Genomic DNA, 19,856 nt, shown 5'->3' on the forward strand with positions numbered 1-19,856 from the left:
ACACTGGACAGTGTGTTTTATGATGGACACTCTCTTCTAACAACCACCACACCCCCCTGAACCAAAGAACTAGCCCATTGTGCATCTAAAACTTAAAAACAGAAAGGACTCTGGGTGCTCCAAAAAGAGCATTTTCCTTCCAGCCCAGTTTTGAACATACTGAAATGTACTCACTCAACAAAAAATCATACAGCCAAGACATTCTCCGTACTGAATTAGGCAGTTTATTAGGCTCCTAGTTTCCATGTCTAGAACATGAACATGGATTTACATGCACTGTCTCATGTTGTGGATCTTACATGCATGTAGCCTTCAGTCAGCTGGGCCTTGGATTCTACTTGTCAGCAATTGACAGCTCGGCGTGAGTAAAGGACAAACACGGAATGACACAGAAACCGCGGCGGCACATCCCACACAATACCATTTCTCTTTTTTTTTTTTTTCCAAAATCATATCACAACTCCTTCTTGTAAAAATAAATTTCAGCACTAGGCATTTGGTTCACCTCACTGAGAAAAATAAAGCGAATTCTATCATCTCGGAGCAATGAATGTCCAACTATGGCTGAAAGGTACACCCTGAGAATTAAATGATGTTAACGAACCCCTGGAGGTTTATAAAGCCGTGTCAACCTGTCACCGGGGAGGGACACAAGATGCGGGCGTGCACGCCCCTGCTCACTTGGCTGTGCAGTTCTCCAAGGAGGCCGTGTCGTAAACGTCCTCGTTGTCTTCGATGCTTGAGGCGTCCGTGGAGTCGGCATCGCCCATCACAATGCCCACAGAGGACAGGCTGGTAAGGAAGGCGTGCATCCGCTGTGCATAGATATCCCTAATGTTAAAGTAAGGTAGTTCGTGACACTTCTCTGGGGGCTCCTCGCCGCCCTGGTCCACATCGATGTCCTTCTGCTTCTGGTAGTACTTGGAGAACTTGTTGAAGATAATGGTGATGGGGAGGGCCACCACCAAGATGCCACAGATGATGCATGTGCTGGCGATGAGCTTCCCAGCCAAGGTGACCGGGTGGGTGTCTCCATAGCCCACAGTTGTCATGCTGATGGTGGCCCACCACCAGCAGATGGGGATGCTGGTGAGGCTGGACGCGTGGTCATCTTTCTCCACCGAGTAGATGAGCACAGAGAAGATGGAAATGCCCACAGACAGGAAGAGAAGCAGCAGCCCAACTTCATGGTAGCTGTGCCTCAGTGTGGCGCCCAGGGACCGAAGGCCGACTGAGTGCCGGGCAAGCTTGAGAATCCGGAAAATCCTCATCAGCCGGAGGATCTGCACCACCTTGCCCATGTTCTCGATGTCCTCACTCTCGTCCTCCTTGGTGTCTACAGCCAGCGTGGCATAGAAGGGGATAATGGAGACGAAGTCGATTATGTTCAGGGGGTTTTTCCAGAATTTCTTTTGACAGGGAGCGGCCACCAGGCGGATGGCAAGCTCACCGGTGAACCAGGCAATGCACACGATCTCCACCCCCTCCAGCACGGGGTCATCCACCTCCCCGTCCTTGTTCTGGAACTCCGACATGCTGTGGACGCACATGGCCACGATGGAGGCCAGCACCACGCTCAGGGAGGAGATGGCGATGAGCTTGGCGGAGAGGCAGTAGGCCGGGTTTTCCATCCGAATCCAGATCTTCTTCCGGAGCTGACCGAACCGCAGCGTGTCAAACTTCTCCAGCTCCTTCTCGAACAGAGAGGACTCTTCGAAGGAGGAGTCGGTGCTCACGTCGTTGCTTTTCTGGTCCCAGTCCTTCTCGTGGTTCTCATCCTTGCGTTCCTGGTAGCGATTGCTGCAGCAGGAGTCGAGGAAGAGCTCGTTGATGCCCCAGTACTCGATCTCCTGGCAGAACGAGAACACGCACAGCTCCTCCATGACGTGCAGCTTCCCCGTGTAGTAAAAATTCAACACGTATCTGAACAGGGAGGGGTTCCGATCAAAGTAGTACTCTTTGTCGGCCACACTGTAGTCATCGCACAGCTCCAGAATGGCCTCTTCCGAGTGGCAGGTGAGCAGCTTCCCAAGTCTGGTGTGTGGGAACCGCAGGAGGGTGCTTTGGTCGACGGACTGCTTAAAGCCCCCCACGTTCAAGTTGACGAGTTCCTCGTCTTGTCCAGGGCGATGGAAAAACTCACCAAACACCATGGTGGACGCAGGAGGCAGAGAGCTGGCTGGGAAGGAAGACGAGGAGGTTCACGCTGCACCTGGAAGGAGCAGAAGACGGCATTAGCACTGACCCGCGCGGCCTGGCCAGGCTTGTTTCTTTCTCATCTGCCCTTTCCAGGGCGATGGGCGACATTCACAGTAAAAGCAGGAAATGCAATAAAAAGGGATACTGCACTTACACATCTTGACTAAAAAAAAAAAAACATCAACACGAAATATCTTTTTTCAAAGACTGGAGTTCACAATCCATAGTTTAGGAAAAAGAAAACACAGCCACATAATGTTTATGAATAACAATTCTTATTGCTTTATCTATTAAGCAACCAAAATTTCCTTCCCACCCCTCAACTCCCAATAAAAAGCAAGGCATTTGGGATCACTTACACAGTACAGGCATCTCCAGTCTCAACCAAGAGGAGCGGGTGTTTGGATGTGCTCAGCACAGACGTGACAGGCTAGCACTGCCTGGCTCGCAGCTAATCTCTCCTGGTGCCCAGGGCTCGGTCATGCACCCTCAAAAAGAGATCTCTCCCCTCTGCTCTGCACCCCGCCCCAACCCACACTCCACTGGGGGCTCACCTCAGCTCTCCCAGAAGATGCACGTTTCCCCTTATGTTCCTATGTTTCACTCCTATAAAAGAAAGCCCTGTTCCTTATGTTTCACTGTGGACCATCAAGGGGATACAATTAACTCCCCATCCTCAAGCACCCTATATCTTAAAGATATCTTTACACGCAGAGGATGGTGTTTCAGATACACCCACAGCGGAAGAAACTGGGGAAACCTTTTTAAATTAATTGCACTATCAGCTTCCCTGACACAAACTCTTCTCCCACCTCCTCCCTCCTCTCACAGACGGTCTCCCACACCCTCCCAATCTATGCTGGCACCCAAGTCTATGCCGGCCCAGCACAGGGAGCCTCCTTTCAGTCCTGACACTAACGCGGATGGATTGTACCAGACCCACTTCTCAGAGAGAAAGTGATAGAGTCTGACCACCATTCAGTACAGTGGTGCTTCCTCAGGACAGATGATGCAGGTAAACCGAAGGTAGGAGACTGTCACACGAGCTGAACAACAAGGGAAAAGGGAGTTCCCAACATCAGGCACCAAAGTGTGTGCAAAAGCCACGTCATGAATAGATAAGCCCTCTGTCTATAGATTCTATAGGTTCTATAGGTTCTATTAATGTCTGTAGGTTCTATAACGTTAACGTATGACGCAACCAATGTCACCATGGGCTAAATTGATATAAACAAGAGTTACATTCCTCTGGCATCTCATCAAAGCTGTAACAAAATAACGTTGAACGAAATGATGTTATTCAAGGACCTGCTGTACAACCAACCATCTGAAGAGTCTGTAGGCAAGACCACCGGACAATCTTAACCAGTGGGCAGACATGGTTGCATTTGTGACTGTGACTCAGAAAGACCCCAGGGTCAGCAGGGAGGAAGACTGCTGGGGGCATGGGCTGGGGCCAAGGAGATGGGATGCAAGAGCACAGGGAAGAGGGGGCGAAGGGCTCAGACTCAGACAGCGATGGTGTGAGGAAAGAGGAAGTGACAAATTAAAGGAACATTTACAAAGTTTCTAGAATTGACAGTACATAGAGGCTGACTGGCAAGAGGGAACAAGGGAGCTGGCAGGTTAAAGAGGGTGTGTTTTCTACTCTGCACAAGTGAACAGTTGGAGACTCCGCCAGAGGAAGAAACGATGTGGAGAAGGGATTTCTTGCCCCTTATGTTTCCAGAAAACCAAGGCTGTCGCAGACACAAGTGACCCCCCCTCTGCAAAGGACACACCAGAGGCCCCAGCCTTCTGCCACCCCCCGCAGCAGGAAGCGTGCAGTCACAGAGAAGACATGGGCATTTTCTCCCAGGACGCCAATGCTAAATGTGCTCCCTTCGCACCAGAGACCACAGCGTGGCCTGACGCACCATTTAGCAGATTTGCTGACCTCTTCAAAGAGACATGACTTCTTTCTGCCTCTGCTTTCTATTTTCACTTAGATGTCGTCTTTGAAGAACCTAAATCAGAGCTCATGGCTCGGTCAAATATTCATGGAACTTCCGCTCCCTGAAAGCAAGCTTCTGCTCATGGCAAGCACGGGAGTGAGATGCGCCAAGGAGCTGGTTTCAGCCAAGCCAGCATTAAGACTTTAATGGAAGCTATCTCCCGGTGGATTACTTTTCCTCTCCTCGGCTGTCCCAGAAAGCCACCATGACAGAGAGGACAGAGAGCCAGTGTCCGCCTGCACCACACTGTCTGCCTGAGTGGGTCTCCCAATCCTTGGGCACATGATCCATTTCCCAATCGTCCTGCAGTCACTTGTCTGAAGAACACGGTTATGGCCCCTAATATCAGTCCTCCAGCCTCTCCTCCTTGCTTGTCATTCACTCCACGCCAGTGAAAAGCCCATTGGGGGGACCCTTTATTCCACGAAGTCTAGTCATACGAGCAGCACACATCCTCAAACCAAAGGCTCCTTTTCATGGGGCTTTCCGAACAGAGAAAAGGAACACATCTGTGGATCAGATCAAAAGCTTTGGCTCAGTGGACAAGCTGAGCTTCTCCAGGTCACAGCAGCCAGAGCACAGGGTTGGTTTCCTTGGCTGTGTCTGGCCCACAGCAGGTGACCAGGGCACGGAAGAAGGAACTCCCACCTTTACACACTGCAGAGAGGTTCCTTTACAGGCCCACAGTGTCCCACGAATGCAAACTTTCCTTTTAGTATTTGTTCCCCACGCCCTCTAAAACAAGGGTAAAAAGCTGATGGGGAATTTCATTACAGGTAGATCAGAGTAACAGAGTACCTGAACCCACTGATCAAGTCTGATATAGCAAAAAAGAGACCACAAGATATAATGTACCTGCTGATGGAGATATTTACACAATTCTGCAGTATTCCAACCAGCCCCACCCCCTGCCAAAAGAAATGCCTGAACTTGATCCAGCCTCTAGATCTTCCCATTGAAATCAAAGAGAGATCTCACAAAAACCTGTTCAATGACACTAGAGGATGCAGTCAGCAGAACCCAGACTCTGGGAAACCGTACGAGACAAGCGATGTGGACCAAGTAAGAGACATCAGGTAGGTTCCGTGTGTGGGCTGTGCATGGACCCCAACTCCAACTGGTCAAATGCTTAAAATAAAATGTGAAAATCAGTGACAGTTCCACACCAACTAAACACGTGATAACATAAAAGAATTATTGTTACTTGTTCAATGTGCTAGTAACATCACAATTAGGCTCTTCAAAAAAAATTATCTTTTAGAAGTATATGCTAAAATATTATGGATAAAATTATGCTGTGTTTGACATTTATGTCCAAGTAATCTGCAGAGAGCAACAGGGAATGGGGGCACTTATCGTACAAGCTGAACTAGTAACTGTTGCAGCTGAGTGTTGGGTACAGAAACGTTTAATGTATTAGAGTCTCTATGTTCGTACACGTTAAAATTCCCCACCAAAAATGGCTTCAGGAGAATTTGCTAAGCACCTTTTTGGGCCATGTGCCATGGCAAGTGCTTTAACATACACGACTGTTCATCCTTTCATCCCCAGCGATCTGTGCAGCTCCTGGACACCGGCAGCGATCACTGAATGAGTTAGTCATGCCCTATAATTCTCCCAGCCATCCTAAGGTCTTATATCCCAATGTCGCAAATAGGGGAACCTAAGGATCAGAGTTTAGGCAACATTATCCAGCTTTTATGGGGAGGACTCTTTCCACTGTGCCTCAAATATGAGCATTTATTTATTTTTTTTCAAAAAGTGGGAGGAAGGAGGGACTAGCTGATCTTTAAATTTACATATTTTATTGTCATCTTTATTAAAGAATGCCATACTCTTTGGTAAGGGATTTTTGTTACTAGCACGCCAAGGATGCACAGGACCTCAAATCAGGCACATCTGTGGGTACAGAAGGCATCCGGACACAAGACAGAAAAATCAACTACTATTTTGATTCTCTTCCTCAAGAAGGGATTAGGCTCGCGGAATCGATCTCCCTGCTACTATCAATCCAAACCACTTGTTCTGAGAACACTATACACTGCATTTGCACACCCTGTGCCTCTTGCTGTTTGTAAGATGGAAAAGAAAGACAGAGATGTCAAAAGTCCGAGATATTCATGGGGATCTTAAAGAAAAATTATATTGATCCACTTCACCCCAATTGATACCTGTTAAGCCTTTTCAAAGCCATTCACCTCTTCCCTCTCTCTCTGCGGCTTGCCCTCAAACTCCCATGAAAAAATACTCTCGAGCCCTGGCTGGCGTAGCTCGGTGGATTGAGTGCGGGCTGGGAACCAAAGTGTCCCAGGTTCGATTCCCAGCCAGGGTACATTCCTGGGTTGCAGGCCATAACCCCCCAGCAACCGCACATTGATGTTTCTCTCTCTCTCTCTCTCTCTCTCTCTCCCCCTCCCTCCCTCCCTCCCCTCTCTAAAAAAAAAAATACTCTCGAAGCCATGTCTATTCAAGGCTGACACACATGTGTGTACATGTGTGTATCAGTGGCTTTGATATGCACTCGCTTAGCTCAGAAAAGTAACACAAGTGTAACAAATACAAACCAGTTTTCAACTGGGCAGAACCACTTTTTAAAGTCAATTCCATAAAAGGAAATGAAAACCTAGATTCCTGTTTTCTTCCCGCTAGTCCAAAATCTACATTAGTCCTTCCATCAGAGAAAAAAAAGGGGGACATTTTTCTGTATTAATATTGCATCTGTTGAGAACTTTCTTCTAAAAAAGATGCATTTCATTCTATTAATTTTTAAATTATTTTTGTTTTTAAAAAGGGTAGGCTGTACTAAATTCTATTGCTGTCTATGCTATGTGAGAATATTCCAAATAAAACCAAGAAAATGTAAAGAGAACTGAAAATCTAAACTCAACCCACACTCACAGATAGAGCACACCACCCCACCAGGCCCCTGCCCCGGTGATGGCCGTGTCTTAGAGCAAACCCCCAGTGCACTGGCACAGGTAACACATAACGAGAAAAAGAGAAAGAGAGAGAGAGAGAGAGAGTGCATAGGAAAGAAATAATGGGGCCAGAAAGAGCAGGAAAATTGTCAACAAGATTATACAGTGCACTCTGATGGTGAACATGGAAATGGAAAGGCTGGTGGTCCTTGGTTCAGGTCTTCGTGAATCAGAGTATTTTCACCACAGCTAACATAGTGCAATCCTGAGAAAGAAGTAGCTGTTTATGTGACATCTAGAAACACATGCCTAGAGCCAGAGTGCAGAACACACAAAACTTCGAAGAGCCTTCTGGGAGTGTTTGAGTCTTTGTTTCCAGGGACCAGCGTTCCTGGGACATCCTGAGGCTCCAGCATGGAGCCACCCCTCCAGGAATCTTGCCAACAGCTCAGCCCAGCTCAGGGAGGAAGCCTGCCTACAATGTGGGCCCCCCTGGCCAAACAGACAGAAGGAGAGGGCCCTCCTCGGTCTGCCCCACCTGACGTGTTCTGACACCATGGGCACAGCTGACATGACACCCATGACACTGGGCTTCAAGTCACCCTATTTCAGAACATTCATAACCGAAGCCCAATTTTTACACGTTGAACCAAACAAAATAAATGCACTGGGTCCCCTCATCTATGCTGAACTAAAAAACAGAGTAAAAGGCTGGGGACCTCAAAACTTGTCTTGGAGTTGCTATTTCCCAGCTATCTGACCTTGAGAGGGTTGATTCTTGATCTATAAAAGATGACAGACACATTTTGATGGTAAATGACAAATGCAAAATCTTTCAAGAACAAAAGATACATATCAAACTTCATTCCAGAAATAGGAGGTGGAGGTAACAGCACCTCTACCTTCCCCTTCCTGCCCCCGGACCTCTATTAGCGAGACCGCCCCACTCCTGCAACGCCAGGGCTCCCCGTAATGCGCACAGCTCATCTCCAAGCAGAGGACTGCTCAGGCAGCTGAATGACTTCATGAGCCAAGTAGCAGAAATCAATCCTATTTGTGAAGAGCAAAGAGTCATAGATGAAAGATTTTCACCCAGAAACAGGAAAAATGTGGACTTTGCCACAAGAGGGGAGCCTCACCTCTGCAGTAGGCACACCATCAAGTCTCCAAAGGAGTCCCTTCACATGCAGGAACCCACACAAATGGCTAGTGGTGATGCTCCGGTGTCCAGGGAGGGAATGTTAGAGAATCTGAATTCAGTTAGACCAAAGTAATAGTTCTCCTGCCCAACTTCCAAACTCTACTCACCTTCTCCCATAGTCCTTCGGTCCACTTTTATTTTAGTACCCACCACAAGATACTATAATGTGCTTTTTTTACAGGTCTCCTCCCTCCCCAACCCCCTGCAAATCGAATCATCATTGTCATTAGACTCTAAGCTCTTCCATGGAAGCGATTACTTATTGTCATCTCCACAGCCCCAGCCCCTGGTGCTAACGGATGCCCATAGTCTAGTGAAAGACCTTCCCTTTTATCAGAAAGAGTTAACAAAGGCTCTAATGTTTTTATCAAAGAGCTGACAGGATGATCAAAGTAGGCATGATGAAACAAAATGCCTCCAGTGGCCAAATAAGCGAGCTAAACAAATGAAGTGGGTTGGTTGGGGACGGTGTGGTAAACCGCCTGCGGTTGTTTGTTTGAGAGGCAGAGGCTGCCCAGGGCCAGAGCTCTTTGTGGGAACGGAGGACCAAGGTGGATGTATTTTTGGTGCCCCAGGACAGCCCGGAAGCCCTGCCCTTTATGTAAGATGTCTTCATTTTAACTTGAATGGATCCACCATGTTTTCAACATCATGTGTCTCACTGAAAATGTGTCTGTGGGCCCTGGCTGGTGTGGCTCAGTGGACTGAGTGTGGGCCTGAGAACCAATGGGTCACCGGTTCGATTCCCAGTGAGGGCACATGCCTGGGTTGCAGGCTGTAGCCCTAGTGCAGGGCACATGAGAGGCAGCCACACATTGATGTTTCTCTCCTTCTCATTTTTCTTCCCTTCCCCTCTCTCTAAAAATAAATAAATAAAATATTTTTTAAAAATGTGTCTCTGGGTCAGGTACTGCCGATAAGCCCCCCCCCCACCCTGTGACCTGAACCAGACTCTTACCTACCCCCCAAGCTCGACAGCACCCACTGTAAGTCAAACCAACTCAGATGGACATGAAGAGAATCTTGTCACAAAAATAGTAGTGTCACTCTCTTCATTCTGAACTACCCATGTCAAAAGCAGGGGTGGGCAACGTGGTCCCTGAATCTCCCTGGGCTGGCCTGCCGCATCCCTCGGCACAGCTGCAACCCAATCCTCCCAGGCTGACACTTTCCCTTCCTCCTTAGTCATCTGCCCCCACTGCTCAGTGACTTCACAATCAAAGTAGTCTCCCTGGGGTCTCACCTTCATTTCTGTCTCTACGTTGTAAGGTTCGTTCTCCCCTTCCTTTGACCAGTAATGGGGCCAGAGAAACAATCAGAGAGGAACTCTTACCCGTGTGGTGATGACGTCTCGCAGTCTGCCCTCATCCTGGCCAGCGGAATGTCCATCGTCATGCATGAAGCTCCGCCCTTCTTCCCCCACTGGAATGTGCGGTGCACAGAGGCATTTAGTGGCCAAAAAGAAGAGAAGAATCTTGTTCTCTGGTGGCACAAAGAAGACCGCTGGGAAATCACTCTCACCTGCAGAACAAACCATCAGTCAAGTTGTAACTCCGTTGGAGGAAGCACACCCAAGACAAGACACTCTATCTCAGATTCTGCACAAGGGCATTTGACTGATTAGCCCGCATCTCAGGCCCCGCCTAACTCTCAGGGAAGAGTCTTTCCTTCCCCCCATGGAACCATCACTCCCACTGGACACGTGGGTTGAGAACCATCATCACGGAGACTCGAGAGTCACAACCACTCTCAGGCTTAAGGACTCTCAAATCTTGACTGTAGTGGACACTTGGGGCATCTCCAGGGACCCCAAAGCCAACAGAACATCCAACTACAAAATAAGGCACTAGAATTATGACTGCCCTCACTCATCCCTCCCCCCCAGCCCAGTTTCTTCCAGGAGTGTTATTTTCCTAGCTAATCCATCAAGAATATACTTAGAAATCTCTAATGAATACATTTTAATCCATTTCCAAGACCAAGTTCTCAGTGTGACTGCCCTAATAGAATTAACACTGCTGCTCTAATTTAAAATCAATAGGTTTCGAAGGCTGGCCAAATTCAATTTTGCTTTATTTGTGCACTGTTATATTTCACAGATGAGAATGACTACAGGAGCTGATCAGAATGTGCTGGTTAATGTATGCATGTGTGTATATGTCTGTGTGTGTCTGTGTGTGTGTCTGTGCGTGTACGGGTGTATACAGAGGGAGAATTAAGTTTGTATCAAAACAAATAAAAGCACAAATTTCAATTCTCTCTCTGAATAAAATAAAGAATGCAAAAAAAAAAAACCCAGCTCACCACGAGGTAAGCCTTGCCTCATGTTGACGCATTCTCTTAGCATTGTATTAGTATCTAAGCATTCAGCCATTGATTTTCACGTTTTCCCATCAATACCTGGTCCAAAGGTTTGGGGAGGAAGAAGAAAAGATTGATTCGGAGTCTCAGAAAGAGTCAAAGAAGTGCCTCTGGCTATTTCAGTCACTAAGCAAACATTCATTACAGTGTGAGATCTGCAGGGCATTATGCCCAGCTCTGGGATTACAGACAGCATGTGGGGCCCGCCCCTCTCCACCCCCAGGAGCCCACGGGCCCCCGACCACATGACACGATAAAGGTGTCCTGACAACAACAAGGAGGCAACGGAGAGAAACACAGCAGAGCAGTTTCCAAGCTGGTCCCAGCACCCTGTGCGCAGGGCGATCCTTCAAAGATTTTCCACCTCTAATAGAGTTGACAAGGGAGAATGATTCGGGAGAAAAACGCAGCTCCACCCAGACTGAACTCCTGAGGCAGGATTCTTGGAAGAAGAGGTGGAGAAATCTCAACAGGGATAAATAAAATCGTTTCAGGAGCTCAAATAATCCTCCTCCGTCTCCTCCTCCCAACCCTGCTCCAGGGCCTCCCCGCAGCCTCAGCTATCTGCATTCAAAGGAAACCAAGAAATGCTGCCGTGCCGCTTAAGACGGACGGTCTTCCTTTCCCTACCGGACTTCTTTCCAAATGCAGCACATTTTAAGGGAAGGGAAAATTAACCAAAATGAAAAATCAACAAAGTATTTAGGCTGCTGAGCATGTCTAAGAAACCCCAAGCACGGCTGGCCACCAGCTCATCACAGAAGGACAGGGCTGGCTTAGGGACAGACAGATTGTGACGTTAGCCAACTACTTTTTACAGAAACGGGTACCTAGTGGGCCCTCCGTCAATGTCTGGTGAATGAACTACATCCCGTCCTGTCCCTTTCTCTCTCCCGCTCCCCAAAACTCAGGATTCTGTGCCTTGCCTCATGTTCCATGACCGTGATTCCTGTCCAAAAAAGCTGGAGTTTGGAGGGGGAGCGGGGAATGTCATACTGGTCATACCCCTAGGTGTGAATGGATGTCAGTTCACACCCCTCTTAGGGCATTCGCATTCTAAGCACGACCTTCCCCACAGAAAATGATAACTAGCATTTTCTGAGTCCCCACACCATTCCAGGAACCTTCTCAGGGGTTTCACACGTCACCTCTGTCCTCAACCACCGTAGGTGGTAAATGCTGTCATTCCCATGTTCACAGGTGGGACGTGAAGGCTCAGAGAAGCTGTTTGCCCAAAGCCCCACACCTAATGAGTGTCGGAGCCTGAATTCCAGGGCAGGTAGGCCCGCCTGGTCTCCATTAGTATAGAAAATCAAGATCGTGTTAAGCTGCTGGAGAAGGTTAAGGCAGGACGGAGAGCCGTGGGCAGAACATGCCCCGAACCAGCAGGCTCTGGGGAATCAAAATGTGCACATCAAATACATTCTCCCAGGCCTGCTTCACAACCCGATTTCTCTGTGTTCTTGCCGTTCTCTCTCCGTGGGCCACCGACCAAAGCAGAGAGAGTATCGTTTGTGACCGAGCGCAGAAGCCGGTTTCCGGCTTGGCTGAGTGATTCATCAGGATCCTGGCAAAACACATCAGGTTCACGCAAGCGCTGCTCCATCTCTGCAGAATTCCTCTCTCCGCAATCAAAGGGGACACTCTCCGCATCGGCTCTGCACTTCCCTCCAGCCTGGCTGTATGTCCTGACAGGCTGGCTGCATCCCTCAGAACGGACACAACGGCTGCCTCCATTACTGGGGGTGGAACGGTGAAGCGAAGGTGGCACGTCAGACCCTTTCATCATCCAGAGACCAGACATCCGGTCTTGGAACGGAACGGAGAATATCAGACAGACAAGCAGACAGTGCACAGGAGAGGGATGACCCCTGGGCCCTCCTCCCCGGACTCAGAATCATAGGAATAAGGTTCCCTCCAAAATTTAAACGATGTACTCAATGCCTGAGACCTGAGAGATTAAAGCAGACACCGCAAGTGACAGGACAGCACAGATATGTGTCATCTGTACTCGCACAGAATCCTGACTGGACCGGTCATTGCCCTGCTCACATTCTTCTAAAATGTTGTCACCTGAATGCCACCCACTAGACTGAGAAAGCTTCCAGTTAGGGACCATGTCCTAATATCAGTCTTCACACTAATTATCTCTGATACCTAATGGTGCTTGACGCATTTTTATTGAACCAATTCCTCTCCCCCAAGCTGGCCAGACTATAGTAAATCAATTAAAAGAATCAATATAGATCATGAAAGAAAGCTGGTCAGCAATGGAAGCAAAGTGCAAAGGATCAAAACTGGTCACCAAGACCCAGCCCAGTACTTTCAAAGACAGTCTTATCTTAAAGACGCAGCCTCGCCAACCCCGATGGGATTCGTCTTGAGTGGAAGTTTCAGTGTCCAGACCTCAGAATTCTGGGTATCATGAGATAACCCCCAAATTTCCCCTTGTTCTGACTCTGGGCTCCTGGAGGTACCTCCTGATGATTTTGGTTCCCGGATACTTTGCCAACAGGGAACATATGAGCTATGCAGCCAGCACACACTTCGGCTCACTCCGTCCACTAGTGCTATGGCCTGGGGAAACTCGTAAGGCAGGACAAGGTTTATTACTCAGTTTCCTATGGGTTTCTATGCAAGTTGACCTCCTAAGTCTGATCGGCTCTGGGATGCTGGAAAGAGAGTTTGCCAAGTTGCAAGGGGGACAGCGAGCCTAAGCCTGACCTGTGATAAGATTTCCAGGTAAGTGGCACCTCTGGGCATCCTCGCGGCAGCCAGCCAGCTTCCCTGGAGACATGCTAGTCTTGCAAACTTCTACAGCAGGGTTTCTCCATCTCAGCCCTACTGGCATTTGGAGACCAGGCGATTCTTTCTGGCAGAGGCTGTCCTATGCCCTGTAGGACGGGGAGCAGCATCCCTGGCCTCTACCCCACTTCATGCCCGTAGCGTGTCTCCTCTCTGCCCCCAGGGTTGTGACAGATCATCTCCAGTTGAGAACCACTGCTCTAAAGTAGAGCGAAAGGACCACAGACACATGTTTGGTGGCTGTTTAAGTCCAGGAAGCTCAGAACGACAGATTGTGCTGATACTTTATCTGCTGACAGGAGCTGGGGATATCCCCCCAAATGCTTGATCTTTCAGAATCCAGTCATGTCATTTCTGGGTGTCACACAAGCAAAGGTTGGCAAATGAGAAAAGATAAAACGAAGGTTAGCCTCTTATTGAAATGCAAAGCACACTCCATGCAATTGGAGTCTAGAGAAAAGGTCAGTGACGTCCTCTGAGAGTCTGTCTTCTACCTGCTACCACGGACTGGGCCAGGATGACGCATGGGCACTAACACAGGTTCGGAGCTGTGAGCTGCACGGAAACTCTGCAGATGCTGGGCTCTGGCTAGCCACACCGACTCCCCACCAAGCTCCAACCTTGTGGAGACACATCAGACTCCCAGGGAACACGCAGATACATCTCTGTTTTTAATCTTGCCTCTATTCATCCATCACAGACCGATGTTCAATAAAATCTAAAATTAAATAACAATCATAATAATGAAAGGTGAAATTCAACCCTACCTCTATGTTGCCTAACTAATGAGAATTGTGGTCCAGGATTTTGCTTAAATAAAATTAAAATATCACAGCCAGACCACCAAAATTGGATTTAGAGTGCCAGAAAAATTACACTTATATTAAAAGTCAATAATTCAAAGCAATGAGAATAATACGATACCTTCTAGGTGATTCAGATAGATTACTAAGACTATGTCTGCACTAACTTTTTCCAAATTGTCAAATTTTAAGAAGTGCGTTAAAATATGAGAAATCCTTGAATTTACAAGAATTTTTTAAAATATTTTCTCTGTCTTAAGGAGAAAATGAAAACTTCTCAGAGTGGAATATATTCAGGGATTAAAAATAAATTTCTAAAAGTTCTGGTCTCCAGAGAGAAAACTCAGAAAGTGCTCTCCAACGTAGTGCCCCTAAATTATATCTAAAAGGTTAATATAAATTCTATTTCTCTTGGCTATCCAGAAAGAATGAATGCCAGGAACCCCTACGGCAGGAAGCACGGGTAACTACGTACCACTTTCCTCCCCTCCGGTTCTGTGTCTCTGGACAACCCGCTGGAGGGGCACGGGGAGGCGGCCAGCAAGACAATCGGCAGAAAGAAAGTCCTGTGGAAGGGTGTGCGCCTCCTGGGAGGAAGCTAAACCACACAACCACTGTCCCCCAAGTGGTCATCCCCACGAGTCCGCAGGGCCCTGGGCCTCCCTCTGTGGCCCATGCGGCCACCGCCCCTCCACTGGCCTCAGGAAGGAATGCCCGGCCCTGGCTCCCTCCACTTTGCAGGAGTCGCCCAGCAGGAGGGCTGGCCTCAAGCAGAGGTTCTGACCTCGGCCAGGAAAGTGTGCGCATGCTAGCCCTTCAAGGGCTTTAGACCCTGAGCTCAGTCTCATCTGTTCCCATGTGTTCAATGGCCGAGGCACCAAACAGCCTGCACCAGCAGTCATAGAAAGAGGAACGGAAAGCAAGCGGTTCCCGAGGATATAGGGGAAAACATACATCACACAATGATGACGGGGGTGTAAGCCAGTTAAAGGAAGCCTCTGGAGAACAGAGTAGCAATGCACATCAGGAAATTCCACAGGTACACATTTGGAGTGGACCCTGAGGACATAAATCAGACCAGTGCACAGGGGTACATGGCAAGGATGTTTCCTGCATCATTAATTATTCATCAGAGCAAAAAGCCAGGCAACCTAAATGCCCATCATCACGGGCGTGATCACGCGGACTGGGAGGTGGCCCTGCGACAGAAGGCTGCGGCCACTAAAAACACTGGAGCAGTGACGGTAAGAGCCCCTGTACAGAGTCGGGCCTGCCCAGCGTCTGCATGTCCGAGCCCACCTGACCCTCACCACCTTCAGACAGGTCGTGTTTTTATCGCCTTCCTTGTACCCACAGAGTAACTGGTAGATAGAGGTGTTCACTAACGAACTCTCCAGGGTCCACAGCTACAATGTGACGGCCTGGGGGTCTGAATTCAAGGGATAGTGCTCTAAAGCCATTCTCTTCACCACCACGCTCCACTGCCCAAAAGTCACAGCATACTGAGGAAACAAAGACAGTAGTTAATGCAATATATGGCATGATCCGATCCTTACAAAATATGTCTGCTTTGATAAAATGAAAAAAAAATCTGTAAGAATACACACCAAAATGTTAAATGCATTCTGTCTGGGTGATGGAATTTGGGGGGATTTTTGCTTTCTACTCTGTACCTCTCAACATTATGTGAAAATCGTTGCAAGTACTATAAAACACTTAAGAAAATAGTTATTTCTACTTGGGAAAAGAAAAAATCCTAAGCAGCTATGGTCAGTATTTGCAGGGGCAGGGAGGGTGGAGGGGTCTAGACATCGAGTGAACTCACAGATCTGGGTAAGACAGAATCTTCAGCCGTATGGATCCTACGTAACTTGTAGAAACCATAAGCTTCTGCTGTCCTGTCACCTCTGCTTCATGGCAGGCACTGTCCCGAGACCTACAAGGAACCCAGGACGGTGTGGCTCCTGCCCTGAGGGTTTACGGGAACTCAGAAGAGCTCCTAGGAGAATAAACAGGTAAGGAAGTGACCACACGCACTACAAGGGTGACTGTGTCGGGTACTGCGAGGGGAGGGGCCCAGAAGGGGCTGCAGAAGTTTCAAGCCATACAGAGTCCTTCCAGGACAGGGAAGTAGGAACAACCACATGAACAGGTGACATTTGCACTGAGCCCTGAGGGTCCCACTGGTATGGGACAAGTTAAGGACACAGGTAAGAGTCAGAAGCTCTTCTCCAAGGAGTGGAAAGAAAATGTGCAGAGACATGGGGGCTAGAAAGCTTGGGGGATGGCCAGGGTGGAGCCCTATGACCTAGAGATATTTACACAGATGGTTTCTCCTCAGAATGTCAAGCACTCTGCCTCGACCACCCACACCTTTGTGAGCCAGGCATGGCCGAGCTGAGAGAGGTCCCCGAGGAAGCAGAGCAGACTGCGCGTGAGTGTGCTGAACGAGGGGACCGTACCCCAGGCCTCCTGAACGAGTTAGCCACAAGGAATCAGACAGATGTTAAAAAAAAAATCTCTTGGGGCTATCACTGTTGCTAGAAATCAAAACACTGTGAGGCTGCCTCTGGGCACAGCGATCCACCAGGAAATGCAGTGACGGGGAGGGAAGGCAGGGGACTCCGGTCCTGCCGACTGCAGTGCAGACGGCACCGCAGCAGAACCATCCGCAGCAGAACCATCCGCAGCGTTTCGCTCCATCACCCCGCTTCTCTTCCGGGCCCCACTGAATCTCCTCTCCACCTGACAACGCAGGGTCTGTAGAGAGAATTCGGGAAGCCCTTGAACTTCACGGAGGAAAATACTCTTGATGTTTCACTAACCTCTAACTGAAATTTAGTATTTCCTCTTGTTCAAAATGCAGGCAGTGGTCCAGGGCAGTATTAGCATACCTGTGCTTTTGTCCCAATAGAAATTCGAGAGAGTGTTTCATATCATAAAAGAATTGTTCCAGGTCCGTCAAAATGTCATGTTATATTCTTTATTACTTTGAAATCAGAGTGGTCCCACACTGACTGCCAGATCTTATTCAATGAGCTACTAAAGAAGCATGTATAAAGCTAAAGCATAAATTGGTTTTAATAGTTTGATAACTGTATTTCCATACAATTGGATTCATACCCGGGATGTGGGGTTGTATAAGACTGGCAAAAATTCCTGCCTTCAGGGAGGATTATCCGTGTTCCAGAGGGGAAATCACTTCCATTCCCAGCTGGCAGTCTGGTCTACATGCTAGTCCTTGTGCCCGGGGAGGCACATTTCTGCCTCCGGGCCTTTGCACTGGCCGATCCCCATGCCCCCAGGATGCTGTTCCCCCAGGTGACTGCACGGCCCACTTCCTAGATTCCTTCAGGTCCTTACTCAAAGGTTATCTTCCAAACAAAGCCTTCCTTGGTTAACCTATATGAAATACCCCCCAAGGAAATGGCTCCTATCACCCTTCCTGGCTTTATTTCCTCCTCTTAGCATTTATCACTTCCTAAAATACACTTAAACACACGTACTTTATTTTTTCCTCTTATTTATATCTCATTTCCCCTCTCCAATGTGAGCTCCACAAAGGCAGGAATTTTTGTCTCTCTCATGCGATGCCATATCCTCAGTGCCTAGCACCTCGTCTAACACATAGTGTGTTCTTAAAAATTACTGGGTGAATTAATTGATGGGTTCATTAATTAATTGGCTGACAGTTGCTAGGATGAAGGTTAGGGACAGCTACTGGCTGCTCCCATTCCACGTCGAATTTTAATATCTCTCTCGACCACCGCATTACTGAGAGAAAACAATCACAGCCAATGTGCTTTTGAAGTCGAGGTGGCCGCAGAAGCACAGGGGCTCATTTATCAGCCCCTGCAGAAAGGAGACGCTGATTTTCATTAATAAAAAGAGTTTTCACCAAACAGTGGATAGATGTGTTCTGACACATACACACACACATTCACACACAGTAAGTTATGGGATCAAGCTACGCCATAAAACAAATACCAAAAAAACTCAATGGGTAAATGGGCAGGTGGCATGAAAACCAATACAAGCACTAACCCCGAATGCAATAGAAATGATGCCGGTTGATGAGATCGCCCCACAGATACCACTCGGCCAAGGACAAAAGGCAACGGGCAGTACAGAAACGCAGGAGTAAATGCAGATGACAAAATCACTGTGTGGGCACCGCTGGGCTTCTCCTGCTCCTGTGAAACATGCAGGATTGCCCACTTTATGGCACTGCTGCTCACATACTAAAATAGCAAAGATACCTTTAACACAGGTAAGATCTGAGGCCGGCTGGGCCGTCTTCCCAGGCATAGAAAGCCCCTCAGTCCACTCTACACCCCGGGAGTGCTCTGTTTAATAAGAACAACCAGAGCTACGACTGGACTCCTCGGAGTTATAAAATGTAAGTCAAGGACAAATAAAGAAATGACTATTTTATATCCCAGGCATCCCTATATAGATAGGCTCAAGCCATTCACCGATGAAAAAACAACAAATTCAAAGATCTCCAGATTCCTCTTGGCAACACAGCTTCTTGAAATCACTTTTTACACGTGCCCTCCCATCTTCTCCTACAATCCTTGCCCCAGTTCTGCACTAAGTGTTTTTGCGAAGGGCACCGCCAGGTCACCAAACCCAAAGGCCTGTTCCCATGGGCACGTGACTCACCTGCCCCACGCAGCCGACCTGCCCGGCCCTGCAGTAACCTGACCCTCTCGTCTCATTACTCATGCTTGGTTTCCCGTGGAAGTCTGCTGCCGCTTCTCAAACCTTAAATCTGGGGTCACAAAATAAAAAATTAAATGCCTGCAGGGGCCGGGGCAGGGGCCCAAAATGAAAAAGGAGGACACGTGGCCATCGTGACAAGCTGGAGAGCACTAGCCTGGTCAGAAGGGGCTCGCACACCCTCACCTGTGGGCGTCGGGTGGTCGCATCTCCCAGTGTGTAAAAACACTCACCCTTCTCATTTTTATGGGAACTTTCCCTGTGTTTTTACATGTTGGCAACTACGGTCTGTAATGTTTAAAGACTATGAGCTGAATCAAAGAAACGTACAGCCTGGATACGATCTGCTGGCCTCCAATCTGTGTCCTCTCCCCACTCACCCCCCTGGGTCCCCCTTTGGCAGGTTGCTCCCCTTCCTGGGGATTTCATCCAACGACTGCGGAGCCCAGGTGTGTGCATCGCCCCTCGGGGCTCCCTGCTGCCGTCCAGACCCCCATAACTGCCTCCCGGACATGTCCATGTGAGTGGCCTGACCTCAAAATAAAACAGCCCACGCTTTCCCTTCATCCTCCAATGAAGGGAAGGCCCCTCAAATCCCTTCCCTTTCCCCATCCCTCCTGCCTCTGTGTAGCCCACATGCTCTGTCTTGTTCCACGGTCCACTACAACAGTCCCCCCGCCTCAGACCCACGCCCGCTCCTGACCCTCAGGTCCATTCTTCATGCCAGCTAACATTACCCTCGGAAATGCGCAGGATTTGTTTTCTACTGCTTTCTAGTTGTATGACTCGAGTAAATTATTAAAGCCTCTCTTTGATGTTCCCTTGTCTATTTAGATAGAAAGATAGATAGAAT

The 19,856-nt window shown here is 48.4% G+C and overlaps 1 protein-coding gene across 6 annotated transcripts in view; it reads right to left on the reverse strand.

The window, feature by feature from the left end:
* Positions 1-204: 204 nt before the first annotated feature.
* KCNS3 (potassium voltage-gated channel modifier subfamily S member 3) overlaps positions 205-19,856 on the reverse strand; it is a 32,164-nt gene continuing 12,512 nt past the window's right edge. For 4 of the 6 annotated variants that reach the window (XM_045844518.1, XM_045844517.1, XM_045844519.1 and 1 more), the window contains 2 exons: positions 9,646-9,833; positions 205-2,212 (listed from right to left, as the gene is read on the reverse strand). In XM_045844518.1, coding sequence (XP_045700474.1) covers positions 678-2,153 — 1,476 coding nt within the window. In that variant the 5' untranslated portion in view covers positions 2,154-2,212; positions 9,646-9,833 and the 3' untranslated portion in view covers positions 205-677. Of the gene's footprint in view, positions 2,213-8,250; positions 8,362-9,645; positions 9,834-19,856 lie in introns of all 6 variants that reach the window. The other 2 variants (XM_045844524.1, XM_045844523.1) reach the window with 2 other exon arrangements.

This window comes from Phyllostomus hastatus, unplaced genomic scaffold (genome assembly GCF_019186645.2).
Source record: "Phyllostomus hastatus isolate PE091 unplaced genomic scaffold, TTU_PhHast_1.1 phas_contig_402, whole genome shotgun sequence".
Classification (NCBI taxonomy): Eukaryota; Metazoa; Chordata; class Mammalia; order Chiroptera; family Phyllostomidae; genus Phyllostomus; species Phyllostomus hastatus.